Source organism: Oryctolagus cuniculus, chromosome 5 (genome assembly GCF_051225735.1).
Source record: "Oryctolagus cuniculus isolate XC-2025 breed Fujian yellow rabbit chromosome 5, ASM5122573v1, whole genome shotgun sequence".
Lineage (NCBI taxonomy): Eukaryota > Metazoa > Chordata > Mammalia > Lagomorpha > Leporidae > Oryctolagus > Oryctolagus cuniculus.
Window position 1 is genome coordinate 38889785 of NC_142871.1, and position 23189 is coordinate 38912973.

The 23189-nt window shown below is 41.7% G+C and overlaps 1 protein-coding gene across 12 annotated transcripts in view; it reads right to left on the bottom strand.

Annotated features, from left to right (window-relative positions):
- Window positions 1–229: 229 nt before the first annotated feature.
- The window catches only part of L3MBTL3 (L3MBTL histone methyl-lysine binding protein 3), a 158818-nt gene continuing 135858 nt past the window's right edge, over window positions 230–23189 (bottom strand). For all 12 annotated transcript variants that reach the window (XM_008263493.5, XM_089332694.1, XM_089332693.1 and 9 more), the window contains 3 exons: window positions 8630–8799; window positions 8412–8474; window positions 230–2065 (listed from right to left, as the gene is read on the bottom strand). In XM_008263493.5, coding sequence (XP_008261715.1) covers window positions 1922–2065; window positions 8412–8474; window positions 8630–8799 — 377 coding nt within the window. In that variant the 3' untranslated portion in view covers window positions 230–1921. The remainder of the gene's footprint in view (window positions 2066–8411; window positions 8475–8629; window positions 8800–23189) is intronic.

Genomic DNA, 23189 nt, shown 5'->3' on the forward strand with positions numbered 1-23189 from the left:
GACAAAGAAAAAATTCCCAATGGGGATGAATCCTACTTGACCTAAGAATATGATTTTTCAATGTGTCACTCATCACCTTGCATCACCTTGGGACAGTGTTGAATAATCTGGAATCCTACAGTCTCTTTACCAGTTCTCTAAAGCCTGTATGCTTGATGTTCCTGCTTTTGTTCTGGCTCTCCTATTCAACAAGCTCTCTGAGAAATCATACATATGTAAAAAGAGCATCTGCAATTCAGATTTTATTTCATTCATATCAGATATAACAAGTGCAACTCGAATGTACAAATTCTCAACAAAATATTAAAAAAGGAAAAAAGCAACAATGAAAAACTTCTCTAAGTAGATTCATGCAAAGAAATGAATGGGCACTGCAGATGTCACTGACCCTGTTTTACAACCTGGAATCATGACAAATGCAAAGGGCTGTTAACAGACCTCCAACAGCGACACTCAGGGAAGTCCAGCATCGGGAAAACCGAGAGCTAAGGAAGGAGAGGTGGGACCTCTCCAGAATTCAGACAGCATGCTACAAACTTACTTTACTATTTTTAAAATTGTCCTTGAATAAATGTCTAATCCTGGAATTAGAAAGTACATCCAAAGACTGACAAAATAATTTATCTTTTGCTTTAGAAATGCATTCTTGCAAAAGAAACACTACCAGCTATTAGTTGATAGATAGTCAAGGGTTTCATTTAAAGTGCATTTGTTTGCTCACATACATCAAGGAAAAGTGTTCTACAGAAAAAGGAATCCTTCCATCATGGAGGTTCTTGAATAATTGCTTTGGGAAATCACCTCCCTGGGCTGTGAGCCTTTAGCATTTTGTGTTCACGGTGTTGCTCCCTCACACCTTGCTTTTTTCAGTAAAATCTATACACTTTCTCTTCAGCCAACTCTGAAGAAAGCCTTTGGACTTACAGGATGCTACAAAGATCTGAGAAGGAGCTCATTATGGAGTAATGTTTCTGTGACAGAATGAGGCTTTCATTTCTGTAAAACACGCTAGTTACTTCAATGACAATCAGACAAACTCAAGATAATCACATACATCGTTCAAGAGCCTTACATACATCCCCCCAAATGCCCCTGCATCCTCCTCCGATACCATCTGATTCTCATAAACACAGGGGGCACCGTGCGTATGAGACTGATGCCACTCAAATACACTACCTAATTGATTATGTTTATATATTTTATTTCTCAATTCCATTCTTTTATATACATGTTTTTGGTAATTATAGTAAAGATGCTGGTGAAAAGTACTTTGTTTAACATTTCATAATGCGTGCAAAAGTAAAAACACTGATTCAAAGAAAAGTAATTTTTACAACTATTCAGCCCCGACAAATATTATGACAAGCAGTTAAGCAATATCATGACTTGCAAAGTTAACCTTAGCATAATGCTGCAGTTCAAAATATGGCACAAAAGGAACAATACAGGTAACAGTCCCACTGGCTAAGATTAGCCAGGATTTGACTAATTTGGTTTAAGTTGATATTTGATTATATAAAAAGGCTTCTGAAAGTATTGAAAAAGAAACAGTGTACATGAAAGAGAATTCAACAATGTTTACAAAATGCCAAAATTTCTTATTCTGCCCCCCCTTAGCCATAAATAATTAATGAAGTTCCCCTGTCCCCCACCCTCCCTGGCCTCAAAAAGATTTACAAAGATAAATTTAGCTCAGTGAACAGAACCAAAAGATGACTGTTTTTAGACAGTACCTGGTTAAAAGCTCAAGCACTTTCATAAGAATTCATATACATTGTCTCTTGAGGAATATAAATAATCCGATAGTGTTGCTCTTTTGAGTTTTGGAGACTTCTCACTTAGGAGTTATAACCGTCCTTGTGCTTTGAATAAAACATGAGCTCTAACTCAGAAAGCTGATGGCATTCAGAATTCACCATCTTCAAAGTTCGTTGTGAGAATTCTTCTCTGCAGCTTTGAACATCAGGATAGAATTGAAAATTTTGAGAGCAGGGCCCAGCTTAATACTCATAATTTTCACAATGTCCGTCTGGGTCATAAGTAGAAACGCTTCTCCATCGATTTGCTAGAACAGGGGAAAAGCAAAAGATCATGCATTAACTGGAGGGAGTGTTGTGGGAAATAGTCAAGGTTAAGTGACTAGCTGGCTGTCGTCTACCTGGCAATACTGAAAAGGGCAAACACAGGCGTTCATGTGTGTAACATTTCCTAGTATTCAGACCTTCCTAATCTATAACAATACCAAAAATGTGGGCTGGGAGCAAAGTAGAACTCATTCGTTAGGAAACTCCCAATTAGGTGCTGAGGCAGACAGAATATGGAAAAATTTGGGATACCTCAAATCGAGTTTGTGTGACAGGTTTTAAATTAGAGAAGACAAAATACTGGGGACATATACAAATTCAGGCACATGTAGCAGCTGTATGCTAATACAGCTTTAAAAATTCCATGCAAAAAAAGTAAAAGATAACGTGTATTTTTTATGAACTTTTTGAAGCCCTCTTGCATTTCTAGTATGGCCATACCAGTCTTCACATAACAAAGAAAGGCAGTAACTAACGAGAGCAATCAGTGCAGACAGAACGGGAGACTGGCACTCAGTCATCGTCTCATCGTCCTGATGCTTGCTTCTGCTGCTTAGGTAACTCACACCCTTCCTCTCTGTGGCCCTTTACTAAGACAAAAATTCTGTGCTCCTGCAGAATGGAGTACTTTAAGGTTCAAAGGCACAAACTATGAAGATGACCTCTGGTTTAATGAGCAGAACAAAGTAACAGTCTTTTGTATGACTTTCAGCCCTTAGAAAGTTCTACCATGTTAAAAAATTCATTTCTCCTTCAGATTTCTTAATTTGAAAAAAAAAAAAAAACCCACATTCATGTTTTCTTTAGAGTCCACTAGAAACATTGACAGCAATGAACTGTGCTACGCACTGAACTGTGCCCCCTCTAAATTCCTGTGCTGGCATCCTAAGCCCAGCACCCCAGACGATGGTCTTATTTGAAAGCAGAGCAGTTGCACCTGTAATCAGTGAAGTGGCGGTCAGACTAAGGTAGGATGGGCCCCTAATCACTATGGTGCCTTTACAAATAGGGGACTTCAGGCAGAGACAGACACACAGAGAAGGAAGGTGATAGGAACACAGAAAATGCCACCCACTAATGAAGGGACAAGGCCTGGGACAGATTTTTCTTTGCAGCCCTTGGAAGGCAGCAACTTGCCAACATCCTGGCTTCTGATCTTCCCCAGACTTCTAGCCCCTGGAACCAGGAGATAATAAATTTGTGGTTCTTGGCCCTTGGTTCTGTTAGCCTTGGGCAAACTAACACAACTCTAAAGGCTACAAACAGTTCATTAAACACAGGAAGACAGAATTAAGTAGCTGTTCCTTAAGATTCTGCCACCTCCAAAAATTAAAAAAAAAAAAACAAACCTGTAAATTTAAATTGTGTACATACTTAATCAGGAAGAACTGTAGTCATCTTCTACAACTTCAAGTAACAATTATGTGAAAAAAGTTGGCTAATTTTAGTAAGAAAACTTCCTGCTGCCATAAACTAGAAGGAAAGATTTCCCAATGTTCATCTGCAAGGGTGGGATGAGGAAGTGCCAATGTGGGAAAGGTTCTGCTGCTGTGTGGAAATACTTATGCCGGTGCTCTGTGCTTACGTTGCTCTAACAAAGCAAGGCCAGGCAGAAAGGCAGGTGGATCAGTTACTAAGCCAGGGCAGACACAGTAGAGGAGACAGACTGAGGACCTGCAGGTCATTCAGGAAAATGTCAACTAACACACAGGTCCCCGAGGAGCTCACTCCAGACACCAACGTGTCATAGCCTTGGAGCTACTGAAGCTTGTAATCCCCTTGTGAGTCTACGCTAACATGACAGAGGACTGAAGAAAAGAAACGAGAGAACCAAGAGGCTGAGATGTGAAGAGTGAGTTGAGAAGGATTCGTTTTGGTAGATTATGATTCATAAGAATAATAGAAAAAACATCAGGAGGCTAGCACCAAAGTCAAGTGTATTTTGTACATGCTTCTCTGCTATGTGGGCATATGGACAAGTCTTGATTGGAAGGAAGAAAACAATTTAAGTGCATCCTGGGGCCTGTTTCATGGCGTAGCGAGGTAAGCCACTGCCTAGATGCCAGCATCCCATGTTGATGCTGGCATCTGATATGGGCACCAGTTCATATCCTCACTGTTCAACTTCCAACTCAGCTCCCTGCTGATGCACCTGCTAAAGCCACAGAAGATGGTCCAAGTACTTGGACCCCTGCACCCACAGGAGAGATTTAGATGAAGCTCCTGGCTCCAGCCCAGCCCAGCCCTGGCCACTGTGGTCATCTGGGGAGTGATCCAGCAGATGGAAGATCTCTTTCTTCCCCCTCCACCCTGGCACCTCTTTCAAAGAAATAAATAAATCTTAAAAAAAGAAAAAGCATCCTAAGAACAACAGTGGTTACTGCAATGCGCTACGAGGCAGCTTACTTTTGCACCGCGTACACACTAGTCAACCTCCAGAAATTAAAGGTCCCACTAAACGCTCGAAACTAGGAAGAAGGATTTGGAGTGCAGGGCTCCTGCCTTCCACTTTACTGCCCTCTATCACAGGCTCTCAGGTCTTTTCCAGTGCTTTCACTCTAAATCACAGGGACATGATCTTTGAGTATACTGTAAAGGTGTGAATACATTCATTCGGCAAAAACACACTGAGCATCTTCCATGTTCCAAACTCTCTTCTCGGGCCTGGACATACCACAGAGAACAAAACAGATAAACACGAGCATGCAAACAAGTCTCTGTGGAGCTTACGTTCTAGTAGCGGGACACAGACTGTAAGTGATAAACATCATAAATAAGCCAAGTGGTTAGAAGGTGACTAGGCAGTGAAACAGAGCTGGTGAAGGAGGTGAAGAGGCAGTGGGGTAGGGACACAGCACTTGTGGTGGTAAGACAGCAATTCCAAGTAGGATGGTCAAGGCAGGGCTAACTGGAACTTGGAATCTGAGCAGAGGGATGGAGTCATGCGACCATCAGGAGGAAGGGCAGTCTAGGCAGAGGAGCTAGCCAGACCAGTCTTGGATAAGCTGGGGAACAGCAAGGCAGCCAGGGGGTGAAACTGCTAGGAGCAGCTTGAAGAAAGAGGTCGAAGTGCAAGAGGTGGCGGCAGGCGCTGTGACGTGGTAGGCTAAGCCTTCGCCTGCGGCGCCGGACGATTCTTGTCCTGGCTGTTCCTCTTCCAATCCAGTTCTCTGCTGATGGCCTGAGAAACCAGTGCAAGATGGCCCAAGTGCTTGGGCCCCTGAACCCACCTGGAAAAAGCTCCTGCCTTTGGATCAGCCCAGCTCCAGCCATTATGGCCATTTGGGGAGTGAACCAGTGGATGGAAGATCCTTCTCTATGTCTCTCCCTCTCTCTGTCTGTAACTTTACCTCTCAAATAAATAAATAAAATCTTAAAAAGAAAAAAAAAGAGGCAAGAGAGGTAACGAGGTATCAGATTGAACACTTTTGCTCTGCTTGGGATATGGAGCTATGGGAAGAATATGTAGCAGGAACACCCTAGCTGTGCTGGGAATAGATTGTAGAGGAGCAAAAACAGAAGCACAGGGCTTAGTCAGGAGATCACTGCATGAATCCAAGTGAGAGGCAATGGTGGCTCAAGTCAAGGTGAGTAGTGGTAAGAGCAGTCAGGAACTTTATATGCCTTTTTTTTTTTTTTTTTAGTTTTTAAAGATTTATTTATTTGAAATAGAGAGAGAGGGAGGAGAGACAGAGAGGTCTTCCACCTGCTAGTTCACTTCCCAAATGGCCACAACAGCCAGGACTTGTCCAGGCAAAAGACAGGTACCTAGAGGTTCCTCCAAGTCTTCCACATGGGTGCAGGGGCCCAAGCATTTGGACTATCCTTTGCTGCTTTCTCAGGCCATTGGCAGGGAGCTGGACCAAAAGCAGAGCAGCTGGGACTGGGACTGGTGTTCATATGGGGTGTGCTTGTATTTTTAATCATCTGTCTATCATCTATCTTTTGAAAACATAAACTTTTGAAAACAAGGCAGAAAGACAGAGAGACAAACAGACCAAGAGATCTCCTAACTGTTGAGTCACTGTCCAAATTCCTACAATGGTCGGAGCTAGGCAGGGCTGTACATGAGTCACCCTCTTCTGCCTCCAGGAAGTCAGACTAGGAAGCAGAGCTGAGACTTGAACCCAGGCATTCTAATACAGAATGTGGGCATCCCAAGTGGTACCTTAACCACTGCAACAAAGCCTGCCCTATATATATATTTTTTTTAATATTCATTTTATTTTATTTGAAAAGCAGAGTTACAGGGAGAGACAGAGAGAGAAAGAGAGGGCTTCCATCCACTGGTTCATTCCCCAAATGGCCACAATGGTTGGAGTTGAGCCGATATGAAGCCAGGAATTTTTTCTGGGTCCCCCACACAGGCATAGGGGCCCAAGGACTTAGAACATCTTTTACTGCTTTCCCAGGCTACAGCAGAGAGCTGGATCAGAAGTGGAGCATCCGAGACTAGAACTGGAGCCTGTATGGGATGCTGGCATGGCAGGTGGTAATTTTACCTGCTACGCCACAGCACTGGCCCCCTGCCCTGTGTGTTTATGTACACCTAGTATGATAGAGATTAGATGTGGCCTGGGTAACAAAGAAGTCAAAGACGATTTCCAAAAACACCTATCCTAATCCCTGTACTTCACCTTTTAGAGATAACTTATAAGGCTTTAGATTTGAATTATGGTTGTTTTCTAGAACTTAAACAATGTTCCTTGACCTTGTGAGACTTTTGAAAACAAGAACTCTGTTTTATTATTTTGAATCATTGTTTCTACAACAGCATTACACAGTGTAAAATACACACAGTAGAAATTTAACAAATGAATAAAGGAGCAAATGAACACATGAATCAATAATAGACATCAACAGAGAGTATTATCTGCCCTGCTCTTCCAAAGATCTGATGTTCAGGATTTCTGGGACCTGGGGAGTTTCCCTGAAGACAATATGCTGTGAAGAAACATTTATTCTAAGAAATACCACATCACTGTGAATATTAACTTGAATATTACACTAACTAGTAGAGAAAACCTATATGGATAATTTATGTACCGATGGTCAAAAATATAATTTATAAAGTAGATGTACTACAAATTGATGCTGAAAATGCTCCCTCATCTTCAAGGCTCAGGACTACCTGACTCATTCTGAAAAAGAGAAATAGTTCCTCATGTGGACCTAAGTCTGTTCCAGGATAGAAAATTAAATGAAAGGTGTACAAAGATTCTTAGGCCTTATGAGTTAGAGAAAGATGCTCAAAACTGAGTAACTGTCAATGGATGGTAACCACAGAAAGAATATAAACCAGCCAAAGGATGCTGGAAATCCGATCCTTGTGCTTTTTAACAGGTAACCATGTAAAGCATACACTGTATGTACTACTATAGTGAGATCAGTGGCTGGGATTCTAGCTGTCCCTACACTCTGGCAATGCTTTGAATTGACACTGTTATTCTTAACAGTGGAGGTTTACACATGGGGCAGAAAAGTGTATATGCATCTTACTGTAGACAGCAGATGTTGGAAAAAGCCTTCTGAGATTACTTCGTCGACTTTCTGCCTTCTGGAAGCATTACCCAGAGCCAAAATCCAAGGGATAATTGACTTCCATGCTTGGAAGAGATGACAAGCAAGTGGCTTATTTTTAAAGGTCTCTAGCATAGAGGCTTTCCTGTGGTACTCTAACAGTATTACTTCCAGTGCTGTGTGCTGTTAGAAACCAAATTCCTTTTTATTCTAATGCTCAGGGTAAATGATACCGTTATTAATCAGTCTTGACTTTGAAGTTTTGGAGAGATAGTTAAACTAATAAAATTATGTCCCAAAAGCAGACTATGATAAATATTTGTTATTCTAAACATCACTAAAGAAATATATAAGTGATCATTTTTAGCAACAGTGGTAATATTGTTTATTATTGCATATCAAATAGAGTTAAGCCTTGGTGTTTTAAGAATGATGTCTGAAAATAAAATAATGGAAACTACACTTTATTAAAAAATTAAATATTGTTTCTTTCTTTGATTTCTCTTCATGCTTGAAACTAACAGTGTAAATACAAGCTCTTCCGTTCTGTGGATTTTTTACTGGTGCCTCTACCAGGAGACATTATACAATGGCACGGTCACAAAATTCCATTGCATCTCATCCTAAAAAAAGATATTTTTACACAACTGCTTAATGCTGCCTTTTAAGACAACTATGTACCCATCTGTCAGATTCAACATAACTCATCTCTTCCTCACTCTGCCAGTTCAACACATTCCACCATTCAATGTGTTTCCATGCGTTGACGCCATGAAGGAACATACTGTGATTTAGCGGAACACTTACTTCATCTTTAAATACCTTTCCGTGTTCTTCACACCCAGGTAAGCTCTGTATGAATTCTGACACCTGTCAAAGATACCAAAATTCCTAATTAAAAAAAAAAAGGCAGACTCTAACAGCTACAGTTTCAAAACACAAACAACCCTCCATCCACTCGTGTGTCTACCACTCTGTAAGCCAGGCTCCTGTATGTGGAGCCTGACAGGGGAAATGAAATGTACCTCATCTGTGCTCCATTTGGAAACTTTGCTGGCAGGGATTCCGGCGACTGTTGGAAGAAGCTTACTCTGCTGCTCCCAGCGCAAGGGCAGACACGGAATCGGGGACTTGAAGGACAGAAAGACAGCGGAGCGCCGTTGTGCCTGCTGTATGGTAGGGTCTTCCCGGGCACCTGCTCAGGTGAAACGTGAGAAATTACTCTTAGCAAAGCTACACAAGAGCCCCAAATTCCATGCATCCCCCAGGTCCTGCCCCCGACTGTGAGATTAGGGGTGAAAACAGGGGTAACACGATGATTCCTTTCACATTAAACTCACTGAACAATTTTACTCTCTGGTATTCTGAAAGTCACTATAAGAAACCACCTATAAATTCAACTCACACATTACTACAGCACCTGTCGTTAAAGACATGCTTCATTATGTTTCTGTAATGTTGCTTCTTTAATGCCTCAAATAAGAAAAGTGCATGTGTTTCCCTTTCTGCTTGGGATGTCCTAACAGTAACAGCAAGCTGCATACTCAACTATTTACCTTGAGCTTACTGTATGTGTTCTCTCCTTTTGTCTCAGCCTTGTTCATTCTTTGTTTTTATTTACTAATCATATTGGCTTTTCAAATAGCTAATGCGATTTTCTATGAAAGGAGATATGAAATTATTAAATAAAGGTAAAATAGTAGAAAAGCAAATGCTCTTTGTCGTTCTTTATTTGTACAGATCAAAATTAAACCTATGGACTATTCTGCTTATGTGTCAGATCTGAATCCAAACTTGCTTAACTGCTGTGTTCCTAAAATAACCACTCTCTGGCAAATGATTTTTGTGCTTGAACTCCTGACTTAGAGCTTGTCAATAATTATCTCCCTATGATCCTGCAGAACAGAAACCTTTCTGCGAAGTACTTAATGAAACCACTCCAGCTCAGAAAGGCACTGCTCGCTGTTTACTTCACACAAAGCTCAACTCCAGGGAACCCTGAATTCCATCCCAAATCCTTGCCAAAGTGCTGCCTAGTTTAGGCTTGGGGATCTCCACGGGTGTTTGTTTTAAAGCAAGCTTTGTTTCCTTGGAGGGTAAGAAAGTGCACAATATCACTGAATTTTCACAAACACACCCACATAACCACACCCAGGCCCAAAGACAGCACACAGCACACAGCATACAGCTGTCCCATCACAGCTTCCAGCAGAGTAACCACTTTCCTGATGACCAGTACCACCAGTTCATGTACCTTGGTTCTGAACTGTATTTCAAAGCAAAGTGGTGTCTGGCTTCTTTCTCACAACAGCATGTTTGTAAGATACATACACATTGCTGTGGGTAGTTGTGGCTCACTTTCTCTTAGGAGTATTCTTGTATATAAGAGTCCCTCAAAAAATTTGTGAAAAGTGGAATTGAAAGATACATTTATTTGGGTATAAAATAGTTAAAAATCCCTGTATATTCTTCTCATAATATGCATTTTTTCATAAACTTTTTCCATACTGCTCATACATCTCTTCTTGGATGTATGTGTGTATTTCTAGTGCATACACATCCAACAGTGAACCTCTGAGGTCATGGCCTTTTTGTATATTAAGCTTTGGCAAATCCTGCCAGTTCTTCAAAACAGCTATGCAATATGCATCCAGTAACCTCATGTGAGTTCCAGTTGCTGCACATCCTCACCAGTGGCTGGCACTGTCTTCCTCATTGTAACCATGACAGTGAGTGAATAGTGACAGCACATCACAGTGCATCTTATGGCTACTGAAGTTGACACTCTTTTGTTGCATTTTCTGTCCATATACAGAGTCTCTTTCTGAAGTGTTTCTTCAAGCTTTATGCTCACTGTTCCAGTGGGCTGTCTCGCCTTTTCCTTACTGTTTTATAGTTGCTATCTATATACATTCTGGGTAGGAGTCTTATGTTAGAAATATAAATTATAATGATCTTCTCCCACGCTCTGTCTTCCTTTTTACTCTCTTCATAGTGTCTTTCAGAAAACAGAAATTCTTAATTATGTTTAAACTATGATTATTTTCTTTTATGGCTAAGGCACCATATATGTACTAAAGAAATTACTGCTAACCCCAAAGATGTGAAGAGAATCTTCTATTTTCCAACCTTTTATGCTCACATCTACAATATACCTGGATTTTATTTTTTCCATATGTATGAGGCAGGATCAGCATTCATGTTTTTGTCACAGGGATTTCTAATTACCCAATCACAATTTATTAAAAAAAAAAACAAAACACCCTTTCCCCCACTGTACTGCAGTGCCAGCTGTAACAGAAATATGACAGTGTATTTTCAGACTCTATTTTGTGGCACTGCTTCTTTACCCTAATCTGCAGCTTTAATTACTAAGTATTCTAATGTCTGTGATGTAGGTCTTCTTCAAGACTGCTTTCCCGACCCCTTTATGTTTCCACTTAAATTACAGAATCTGCTTGCTTAAAAAAAAAAAAAAAGATTAATTAGGCTTCCTACTGACTGTAGATAAATTTGGTGAGGAATGACATCCTCACACTATCAAGTCTTCTAATTCATGTACAAATTATATCCTCCACTTCCTTAAGTCTGCTTTAATATTTCTCACTGATGTTTTGTTATTTTCAAGAAGGCACCCTGTACATCTTTTATTACATTTATTCATGTCTTCTGTGCCAGTATAAATGGTAAAGTTTTTAAACATTTATTTCCTGTTGGTCTGTTGTAGTTCTCTAATAACTTTTCTCTTAAATTAGCCTAATCTAAATTTTGAAATGCCCTGAACATTAGAAACTCATTATGCTGAACCAAAAATCCTACTGGCACTAATACCAATTGATACTGGTTCTGCCTCCATTGAACTCATACAGAAAAAGTCTAGTGTCATGTCCACATGAAAACATTTCAAATCTTCAAATATTTCTTAAAAAGACAAATTGATCCTTCTTTCCACATTTAATTCAACCACAAGGTTTTAGCTCCTCATCTTACTTTATTAAATATTAATTATGAGACAGATATATAAACCAGGACCAGTATGTTTTCATTCTATTAAAACTGCCCAGAGTTCAAAGTATTTTTTCTTAGGAAAATATGGTCTCACTTAAAAAGCATTCCCTTGAAACAGATGTTCCGAAGAATTACCTGAAACATAACATCTGTACATAGTTTACAAAATGAACGGGTAAATTTCCGATTCCACACTACAGTGAAACAATGGAGTTTATGCTTTGTATTCTAATTGTTGCCTCATAATAAGCTTTTTTCCAAATCCATACTCTATTCTGTAACTTTTTCTACCTGATTAAATACCTGTCTGATAGACATTTGTCACTGTTCACTCTGTCATTACAACTCCATTTCATTTCCTGTTAAAAGTTGTATCATTCTTCATTTCTAAGGCTCCCACATTATTCCCTAGAAAAATAACTGAGCCATTCTAAAGAAATGACTACAAGGGGCAGACACTGTGGCGTGAAAGGTTAAGTTTCAGCCTGCAGTGCTGGCATCCCATATGGGAACCTGTTCCAGTCCAGGCTGCTCCACTTGCAATCCAGCTCCCTGCTAATTTACCTGGGAAAGCAGCAGAGGATGCCTCAAGCCCTTGGGCTGCTGCATCCATGTGGGAGAGCCAGAAGAAGCTCCTGGCTTCAGATAGGCTCAGCTCTGGCTGTCATAGCCTTTTGGGGGTTGAAACAGAGGAAAGATTATACCTCTCTATTTCTGCCTTTCAAATAAATAAATATCTCCTTTAAAAAAAAGAAAGAAATGACTACAAAATATAAAGTTCTTATATTGTTTTTCTTTTTTTTTAAAGGATTTAACTTTTTTTTTTTTTTTTTTTTGACAGGCAGAGTTACTGAGAGAGAGAGAGAGAAAGGTCTTCCTTCCTCTGGTTCACACCCCAAATGGCCGCTATGGCCGGACCCGCCGATCTGAAGCCAGGAGCCAGGTGCTTCTTCTGGTCTCCCATGAGGGTGCAGGGCCCAAGCATTTGGGCCATCCTCCACTGCCCTCTCGGGCCACAGCAGAGAGCTGGACTGGAAGAGGAGCAACTGGACAGAGTCTGGCGCCCCAACCGGGACTAGAACCCGGGGTGCTGGCGCCGCAGGCAGAGGATTAGCCAAGTGAGCCGTGGCACCGGCCATATTGTTTTAAAGTGCTTGTTTTAAAATGTCTTTGAACTGGGGGCTGGCACTGTGACGCAGTAAGTTAATCCTCATCCTGTGGCACCAGCATCTAGTCCCAGCTCCTCTTCTGATCCATCTCTCTGCTTTAGCCTGGGAAAGCAGTAGAAGATGGCCCAAGCACTCAGGCCCCTGCACCCACATGGAGGACCCAGAAGTAGCCCCTTGCTCCTGGCTCGGTGCAGCTCTGCCTATTGCAGCCATTTACAGAGTGAACCAGCAGATGCAAGACCTTTCTCTCTGTCTTGCCCTCTCATTTTCTGTAACTCTGACTAAAATAAATAAAATCTTTAAAAAAAAAAAAAGAAATGTATTTGAACTGGCACTATGTATAGGTGTACACATACATACCACCCCCACACACGTACCAAATTTGCACTCCTCGTTTTAAGATCCTCTTCCTCTTTGTCGATGGGTCTACTCTGACTGATGCTCTGAAGCCTGGTGTTATTTTCTGCTGAATGGGGTAACTAGAACATGCCATCTCCAGGTGCCCGTGTGGTGGCGCAGTGGTTTAACTGCCACCTGCCACACCAACATCCCACATGGGCACCACTTCAAGTCCTGGCTGCTTTACCTCCAGTCCTGCTCCTTGCTAATGGCCTGGGAAAACAGCAGAAGAATGCCCAAGTAATTGGGCCCTGCACCCACATAGGAGATGGGGATGAGACCCCTGGTTCTTGGCTTTGTTCTGGCCAACCCCTGGCAGTTGTGACAATTTGGGGAGTGAACCAACATGCAGAACATTTCTCTTTCTCTATCTCTCCCTCTCTCTCTGCAGCTCTGCTTTTCAAATAAATAAATCTTAAAAAAAAAAAAAAAGAGAACACGCTGTCTCCTATGATTCCAACCCAAAATGGATAAAGAAAGCAACTTTCTATGAATGAATTTGCATTTCATTCCTCGAATTGTGCAGATAAGCAATTCCAGGTATCTAACATATGACGCAGACTTTAAGAAAACAAACACAAATGGACTCTGGCTCCCGAAGCTGGCTGGGGGCCAAGAGTAAGGACGAGTAGGTTTGAATGTGCACAAAACACAGCCTGTTGCCCTGGGAGACATTTCTGCCACGGTTTTCTGGCTAGGGTCCTGTTTGTTACCACCCTCATAGCAAAGCACCTGCCTGTATGAAGAGCGATACTCTTTTATGAGTTTTCTGCACTTTGGGAGGTCCTGAAATGAAACTTTGCCAAAGGTACCTGGTCACACTCTCACCTGCCCCACTTGGTTTCAGGCTTCATACGCTCACAGGACTTGGTTGTAATTATTTCTGTACCACTGGATGCAAACTGTAAGAAGGCAGTGTCTGCACCGAGTTCCTACTAACCCTCACAAAGGTAACTGTCATCATTTCAAAGCCCTTTTCCCTGTCTAGAAAATCGTATGGATGGAGGCCGGCGCTGTGATGCAGTGGGTTAGGCCCCAGCCTACAGTGCTGGCATCCCACATGGGTACCAATTTGAGTTCTGGCTGCTCCACTTCCTATCCAGCTCCCTGCTAATGCACCTGGAAAAGCAGCAGAGGATGGCCAAGCACTTGGGCCCCTGCCACCCATACTGGAGACCTGGATGAGCTCCTGGCTCCTGGCTTTGACCTGGTTCAGTCCTGGTTGCTGTGGCCCTTTCAGGTGTGAATCAGCAGATGGAAGATTCTCTCTCTCTGTTTCTCTTTCTCTCTGTATAACTCTGTCTTTCAAATAAATAAATGAATCTTTTAAAAAAATGGAAAAAATATATAGATGAATTTTAATGTAGAGTAAGTATCAGGGACAGTTACTGCTGGAATAGCCTGAGGAAACAAGAGGAGGTGACATGGGAAGGAACAAGCATTTTTGACATGAGAAGGGAGGTAGTGAAATTCTTTAATTGAAGACTTGGCCTAGGCAGCTTTGGTCATAAAGTACTCACCCAGTCCTCTGCAAAACCATTCTTTTTCTATGGTATTTTTTCTTCAAACAAAATTTGTATTTTAGTTCATGTGGATATAAGTAAATTAGGACAGAACTACTTAAGCAAATGTGGGTAAAAATATTTTAGGCTGACCAAATAACTAAAATTGCCATATACGAGAAATGCTTGTTCTCCCTGATTTTTATTACAATACTTGATAAATCCGATTTGTAGTACTGATGGTGTCATATTAAAGGTGGTAAAATAAGAATTAAGAGAAACCTAATAGTACATTAAAATGAGAAACAGTTCCCAGCAGAGGAAAACTGTAATATTCATCATGCTCACAAACAAGCCAACCTACTCAGACTAACAGTTAATCACATGATCACTATTTTTCCTTGAAAACATTGTTTAATTAATTTTTTAAGTGAGGCACATCCATCTGGATAAGATAAACAGACAGACACTGAAGACTGCTGGTCATGAACAGAAGGTGTATACGGCCAGTAACATTTATCAGAAAACAGATGGAAGCAAAAGATACTTTGTGCCAAAATTGAAGAACCAAGCCTATGTAGAAGCCAGACGAAGGGCCACCTGAAATACAGCTCCCAGTCTCAGCACACAGTGCCAAAAAAGACCCCTGGCATGGGATACTGTGGAGTACGGGCACTACATGGTTAGGATCTCTTTCTACACTTACTATTCAAAAATTTACTCCCAACAGGTCCTGTACCTGCCAACCAATATCAGGGCAGGAAGGCTGCAGCACAGACCAAAAGCAACTTTTGGAGAGAGAAAAGAAAGTTTCCCATTCTTAGGCTCATCACACATTGCTATACTAAAGAAATTACAAAACACCCAAAGGAAAAAGCAGAGGGCAAGACTTTTCTTTCATGGGAAAAAGGCTCCCTGAGTTATTAACCTCTGGCACAGCAATTTCAAGGCTAAAAGTTCACTTTACGGAAATAATTAAGCATGAGTCTTAGGAAAGTTACAGTGAAGGTTCTGTGCTAGGCATGTAATTGTACCCAGAATGAAAGGTACATTCCTCAGCCTGTCTTATAGCTAAATCGGGCCAAATGACTACTGGAATACATACAGAAGCAGTATCTGCAATACCCAGTAAAGTCTGCTAAAGGGAAATAAGCAAAAGTGGTATCTGCAACAAACCCATCATCACTTTCCCATTTTGACCTCCTACCTACAGAGTAAATATTAATTTCATTACATTCCTTTAGCAACCACCTGTGACTATGATACGGCCTTGGGAACAGATGCTCAACCAGCCTGAGCAACATGATAGACGGAGCCAGATTTTCTGACACTGTTGAGTTCCATTTAAATTCTGGTCCATCAAATTCAGGGATTCCTTTATGTCGAAGAGGAAGACTTCTTTTATCGTGTGTAAGTCACTTGTTTGTGTTTTATGTCATGTGCACGCACCCACTCACACACACAACACACACAATCCTAATTACTATTGAGACTCACTTCAAAACCATTAATAATAGTGAGAGATACAAAACAACTACCCGGGAAACTCAACAACAGGAGTCTGTTAAGTAATATATCTATCCATAGGGAGAATATTTAACAATATGTGGCAGTAAGTATAAATATTTATGTGAAAATAACTGCAAAATCATTCAGTTTAGAAACTGCAGGCTACAAATTAGTTTGTGTAACTTTTTAAATATTAAAAACTCTAGGCCAGCGCCGTGGCTCAATAGGGTAATCCTCTGCCTTGCGGTGCCGGCACACCGGGTTCTAGTCCCGGTTGGGGTGCCGGATTCTGTCCCGGTTGCCCCTCTTCCAGGTCAGCTCTCTGCTATGGCCCGGGAGTGCAGTGGAGGATGGCCCAAGTCCTTGGGCCCTGCACCCGCATGGGAGACCAGTAAAAGCACCTGGCTCCTGCCATCGGATCAGCGCGGTGCGCCAGCTGCAGCACGCCAGCCGCGGTGGCCATTGGAGGGTGAACCAACGGCAAAGGAAGACCTTTCTCTCTGTCTCTCTCTCTCTCTCTCTCTCTCACTGTCCACTCTGCCTGTCAAAAACAAAAACAAAAACAAAACAAAAACAAAACTCTAAAAAAAAGTATCAAAATTCGGAAGGCCGTGTATAGGGCATTTTAAAAAGTTCCTCATGGGTCGGTGTACGGCAGCCACTGTTTGGGATGCCCACGTCCCATATCAGAGTGCTGAGCGCTGGTCCCAGCTCTGCTAGTGATTTCAGCAACCTGCTGAGGTGGTAGTGAGGGCTCATGTGGGCTGTGTTCTTAGCACTCACGTTGGAGACCTGGGCTGAGTTCCTGGCTCCGGGAGCATTTGCAGGGTAAACCCAGCAGATGTGAGGCTTTTTGCTCTCTCTCCCTCTCTCAACTTATAAAGTTCATAAAAAATCAGATTAATAGTTCATTTTGGTACAAAATAGTTTTTGTGCATAGTTTTTTTTCATAATAATCATTTTCCATGAATTTTTGAAGCTCCCTATAAAATCTTATGTAATTTCTATTTTCTTCTTTTGGCTTCCCTGTATTTTCTAATTACTATATATAAGCATGTATTATTTAGATTAATAAAAGTTATATAATCCAGAAACTGATATTAAATAAACTATGTAAGGTTACCCAAAATATAACAAAAAATGAAGCTGGGGGTGCCCACATCCTACATCTGAGTGCCAGTTCAAATCCAGGCTACCCTGCTTCTGACCCAGTGTCCTGCTACTGCATCCTGGAGGCAGCAGATTAAGCGTGTGGGTTCCTGCCACCCATGTAGGAGAGCAGACAGGGTTGCAGGCTCCTGGCTTCAACCTGGTCCAGCCCTGGTCATTGAGGGTATTTTGGGGAGTAAACTAGTATCTGGAAGACTTCTCTCCCTTTCTGTTTCTGTGTTGCTGTGACTTTCAAGTATGGGTGGGGAACCTTTTTGCTGGCAAGAGCCATTTTGGATCAACTGCAGGTCATGAAAAATTATCACCTTAAAAATTAGTCTGCTATAGGTTTATTAAGCTTCAAGTCCTGCCAGCAGTTGCCATGGCAGGAGCAGACCAAATTGTGTGGATCTTTTGACAACTGCAGGCTGGATGTTACCCACCACTGAAACAGCTGAAAATAAATAAATGAACAGCTTTAAAATATGGAAGTATCAGAGGGGCCAGACTGCGTTACATTGGGTAAAGCCACCGGTATCTGGGAGGCCGGCATCCCATATGGGTGCTGGTTTGTGTCCCAGCTGCTCCACTTCCAATCCAGCTCCCTCCTACTGGCTTGGGAAAAGCAACAGAAGATGGCCCAAGTGTTTGAGACCCTGCATACACATGGGAAACCTGGAAGAAGCTCCTGGCTCTGGACTGGCCCAGCATTGGCTGTTGCAGCCACCTAGGGAGTGAATCAGAGGATGGAAAATTTCTCTTTCTCTATAACCCTAATTTTCAAATAAAGAAATTAATTGTAAAAATAAAATTGAATGAAAACAGAAGTTTCACTTTTAAAAAATACATTACTAAAAACATCATCAATTTCTGGGTTTCTAATTTAGTATCAACAAAAATAATAGTAGGTGAGAGTAGTATTAAGAGATATAACTATGGATCTTTGGGCCGGCGCCGCGGCTCACTAGGCTAATCCTCCGCCTTGCGGTGCCGGCACACCGGGTTCTAGTCCCGGTCGGGGCGCTGGATTCTGTCCCGGTTGCCCCACTTCCAGGCCAGCTCTCTGCTGTGGCCAGGGAGTGCAGTGGAGGATGGCCCGAGTACTTGGGCCCTGCACCCCATGGGAGACCAGGATAAGTAACTGGTTCCTGCCATTGGATCAGCGCGGTGCGCCGGCCACGGCGGCCATTGGAGGGTGAACCAACAGCAAGGGAAGACCTTTCTCTCTGTCTCTCTCTCTCACTGTCCACTCTGCCTGTCAAAAAAATAATAAAAAAATAAATAAAATAAAACTATGGATCTTTGGATGATTTTACTGCTTTCAAATTTTTTTATAAAAATAGCAAGCAAGGGATAGACGCTAAGATGGCAGAATAGGAAGGGGTTACTGCTCTAGTCTAGGGTAATACAGTTTAAAACAAGTGAAGACAGTGCAATCACAGGGAAGAGTTAGGGGAAAACCGCAAAGGAAACTCCACACAAATTAGAGGGATGCTGTGGCTCTATGAGGAGAGTATGGATGCACACAACTCAGGACCCCAGCAGCTAAGAGCCTCAGCACCAGCTTTGGAGAGTGAGGTGAGACCAGACTGCAGCAGCCCAAGCCACTGGCGATAAAGCTGTGGGAAGAGCCTAATGTGAATTTGGCTTGCAGCCCTGGGAAGATAGTGTACCTGCCAACCTAGAGGACAAAAAAACAGGGCACATTTCTGTCTCCTTGACAGCACCAGCATCCTGTAACTAGCTGCGAGAGGGCAGGCACCATTTTGAACATATGTAAGAGCTGCACCAGCTTGTGTCCTAGGGCCCAGCAGCCAGTTGAGAGGAGATGCCTGAGTCTGGCTGGGAGAATTGACAGGGGGCTGGGCACTCATGACTGAGGGAGCCTTGTGGGCTGGTACTATGAAAATACTGCGGCAGTGTGAGAGGGCGCAAGGTGTGGCTGGGTCTCTGAGCAGTCACAGTAGGTGGCTCCACACTCTCAGGGCTCCCTGATTACCTGGTAAGGGTCATTGCTGCAGAACCTGGGCTCACACCAAGGATGTCACAGATACTCTGTGTGGTTCTTGTGACATCGCGGATGAATGTAGCACCCACCGGGGCAAGCACCTGGGCATTGGTCTCCTCAGAGGTGGTGAGCATGAGAGTATGCCAAAAGAGCTGATCAAACCCTCTCCTCTTTAAAAATAAAAATAAAAAAAAAAAAGAGAGAGAGAGAGAGGAGATTTAGCATGCCCAACTTGGGTGTCACCTTAGATACTCTGCTCACCCTGGAGCAGTGAACAGAGCTCCCTGGCCACACCCATCACACACCTCAGGGTATTCACTGAAAGAGCAGCCACTGCCCTAAGTCACAGAAGCATAATCCAAAAATAAAAGCCAAACAAGGGGGAAAAATACCCCAACAAGTATCTTCACAAATGTTTATAAATAAAAAATGAAATTCAAGAAACAAGAATAAGGAAGACAATATTAAGCCCCTAAAAGATCACAACAACACTTCAGTACTAGAATGTGAAGATGAAGAGACTGAAGAAATGCCAGAAATGGAATTCAAAAAATCAGCTGTAAGATTACTTAGAAGTAATCAGAAGTAGGGGCTGATGCTGTGGTGCAGCGGGTTAACGCCCTGGCCTGAAGTGCTAGTATCCCATATGGGCACCAGTTCGAGACCCAGCTGCTCCACTTCTGATCCAGCTCTCTGCTATTGCCTGGGAAATCAGTAAAAGATGGCCCACATCCTTGGGCTCCTGCACCCACGTGGGATACCTGGAAGAAGCTTCTGGCTCCTGGCTTCGAATCGGCACAGCTCCGGCTGTTGCGGCCAATTGGAGAGAGAACCATCAGATGGAAGACCTCTCTCTCTCTCTCTGCCTTTCTCTCTCTGTGTAACTCTGACTTTAAATAAATAAATACATCTTAAAAAAAGAAGTAATCAGAAGCAAATCCACAAATTAAAGAAATACATACACGACATGAATGTAAATTTTTCCAAGGAAACTGAGATTTTAAAGAGAAATCAAAAAGAAATATTAGAAATGAATTCAACAGATCATATAAAAAGGATATCTAAGTTAGAAGACAAATCACTGGAAACTTTAAAGTTGGACCAAAAAGAGGAAGAAATAGAAACCTTAAAAACAGTGGTGGAGACCGGCGCCATGGCTCAGTAGGCTAATCCTCCACCTTGCGGCGCCGGCACACTGGGTTCTAGTCCCGGTCACGGTGCCGGATTCTGTTCTGGTTGCCCCTCTTCCAGGTCAGCTCTCTGCTGTGGCCCGGGAGTGCAGTGGAGGATGGCCCAAGTGCTTGGGCCCTGCACCCATGGGAGACCAGGAGAAGCACCTGGCTCCTGCCTTCAGATCGGCGCGGTGCGCTGGCCGCAGCACAGCGGCCGCGGCCGCCATTGGAGGGTGAACCAATGGCAAAAGGAAGACCTTTCTCTCTGTCTCTCTCTCTCACTGTCCACTCTGCCTGTCAAAAACAACAACAACAACAACAACAACAACAACAACAACAAAAAACAGTGCTGGAGATTTATGGGATATATCAAATTATCCAACATACAGGACTTAGGAGTTCCTGAAGGCATGGAAAGAGAGAATGGACTACAAGGCCTACTTAGTGAAATAATTATACAAAACTTCCCCAATTTGGAGAAGGAAAGGTATGTCCAAGTATAGGAAGCACACTGAACTCCTAATAGATATGACCAGGAAGGACCTTCACCAAGACACATTGTAGTCAAACATTCCACAGTACAACATAAAGACAAGATTCTAAAACATGCATGAGAGAAAAGCCAAAATAATTTCAGATGACCTCCAATTACACTCACAGCTGACTTCTCATCAGAAACCCTACAGTGAAGAGAGAATGGTGAGATAAATCCCAAATTATAAAAGAAAAAAAACCTGTCAATTCAGAATACTGCACACTGCAAAGCTCTCATTTATGAATGAAGGTAAAATAAATACCTTCCATAACAAACAGAAATTGAAAGAATTTGTCATCACTCATCCAGCTTTATAAAAGATGCTTAAGGATGTGTTACATAGAAACACAGAAACATGGTCATCACTATGAAAGAAAGTGAAGTCAGAAAATCTCTGAGTAAAAGTACAAAGAAAATCCAAAGTTAGCAATAGGAATATTTACGGAAAAATGGTAGGGCAAAGTTATTATTCATCAACGGTAATGTAAATGGTCTTAAATGTAAATGATCTCAATACTCCAGTTAAAAGATACAGACTGGATGAACGGACTTAAAGACAAGACCCATTTTTTTTGTTGCCTACAAGAAACACATCTCACAAACAAAAATACATGCAGACTGAAAATGAAAGGATGGAAAAAGCTATTCCATACCAACAGAAACCAAAAAAGAGCTGGTATTGCCATCCTAATACCAGATAAAATAGACTTTAACACAAAAACTTTTAAAAGAGACAAAAGGCACTATGCAATGATTAAAGGATCTATTCAACAGGAAGGTGTGAGTATAATAAATGTATATGCACCTAATTACAGGTCACCTGGCTATTTAAACGAAATGTTAAGGGATCTAAAGGAAGACATAGACTCCAATACAATAATAATGGGGGACTGCAGTACCCCACTTTCAGCAATGGACAGATCAACCAGACAGAAAATCAGCAAGGAAACAACAGAGTTAATCAACAGTTTATACCAAATGGACCTAAAAGATACCTACAGAACTTTTCATCCTATAGTTGCAGAGTCACATTCTTTTCACCAGTACGTGGAACATTCTGTAGGGTAGAAAACATGCTAGGCCACAAAGCAAGTCTCACAAAATTCAAAAACATCGAAATCGTACCAAGCCTCTTCTCTGACCACAATGGAATGAAGCTGGAAATCAACAACTCAAGAATCAACAGAATATATGCAGACACATGGAGACTGAACAACATGCTTGTGAATGAATAGTGGATCACTGAAGAACTCAAAAGAGAAATAAAAAATTTCTGGAAACAAGTGAAGACAACAATAAAATACATCAAAACTTATGGGACAATGAAACTAGTGTTAAGAAAAAGTTTATAACATTGGTGCCTACATCAAGCAATTGGAAAGGCATCAAATAAACGAGCTATCAAAGAATCTCAAGGACCTAGAAAAACAACAGCAAACCAAACCCAAACTAATGAGAGAAAATAAATATTTAAAATTAAGGAATAAACAAAATTGATACCAAAAAATTAAAAAGATTAGCAAAGAGCTGTTTTTTTGCAAAAATAAACAAAATTGACACACCATCAGCCCAACTAACCAAAAAGAGGATAGAGAAGACCCAAATCAATAAAATCAGAGATGAAAAATGAAATATAACAACAGGTATCACTGCAATAAAAAGAATCATCAGAAATTACTATACAGAGATGTATGCAAACAAATCAGGAAACCTAGAAAAAAAGGATAGATGCCTGGACACATACAACCTACGTAAATTGAGTCATGAAGACATGGAAAACCTAAACAGACCAATAATCAAGAAAGAAATCAGTAATAAAGATTTTCCCAACAAAGAAAAGCCCAGGACCAGATGGCTTCACTGCTGAATCCCACCAGATATTTAAAGAAGAACTAACCCCAATGTTTCTCAAGCTAGTCAAAAACCAGTGAAAAGAGGGGAGTCACCCCATACTCCTTCTATGAAGCTGGCATTACCTTAAAATCCTAAACCTGAAACAGGTAAAACAGAGAAAAAGAACTATAGACCAATTTCCCTATAAACATAGACACAAAAAATCCTCAACAAAATACTAGCCAATTGAATCCAACAACACATCAGAAAGATCATTCACCTGGGGCAAGTGGAATTTATC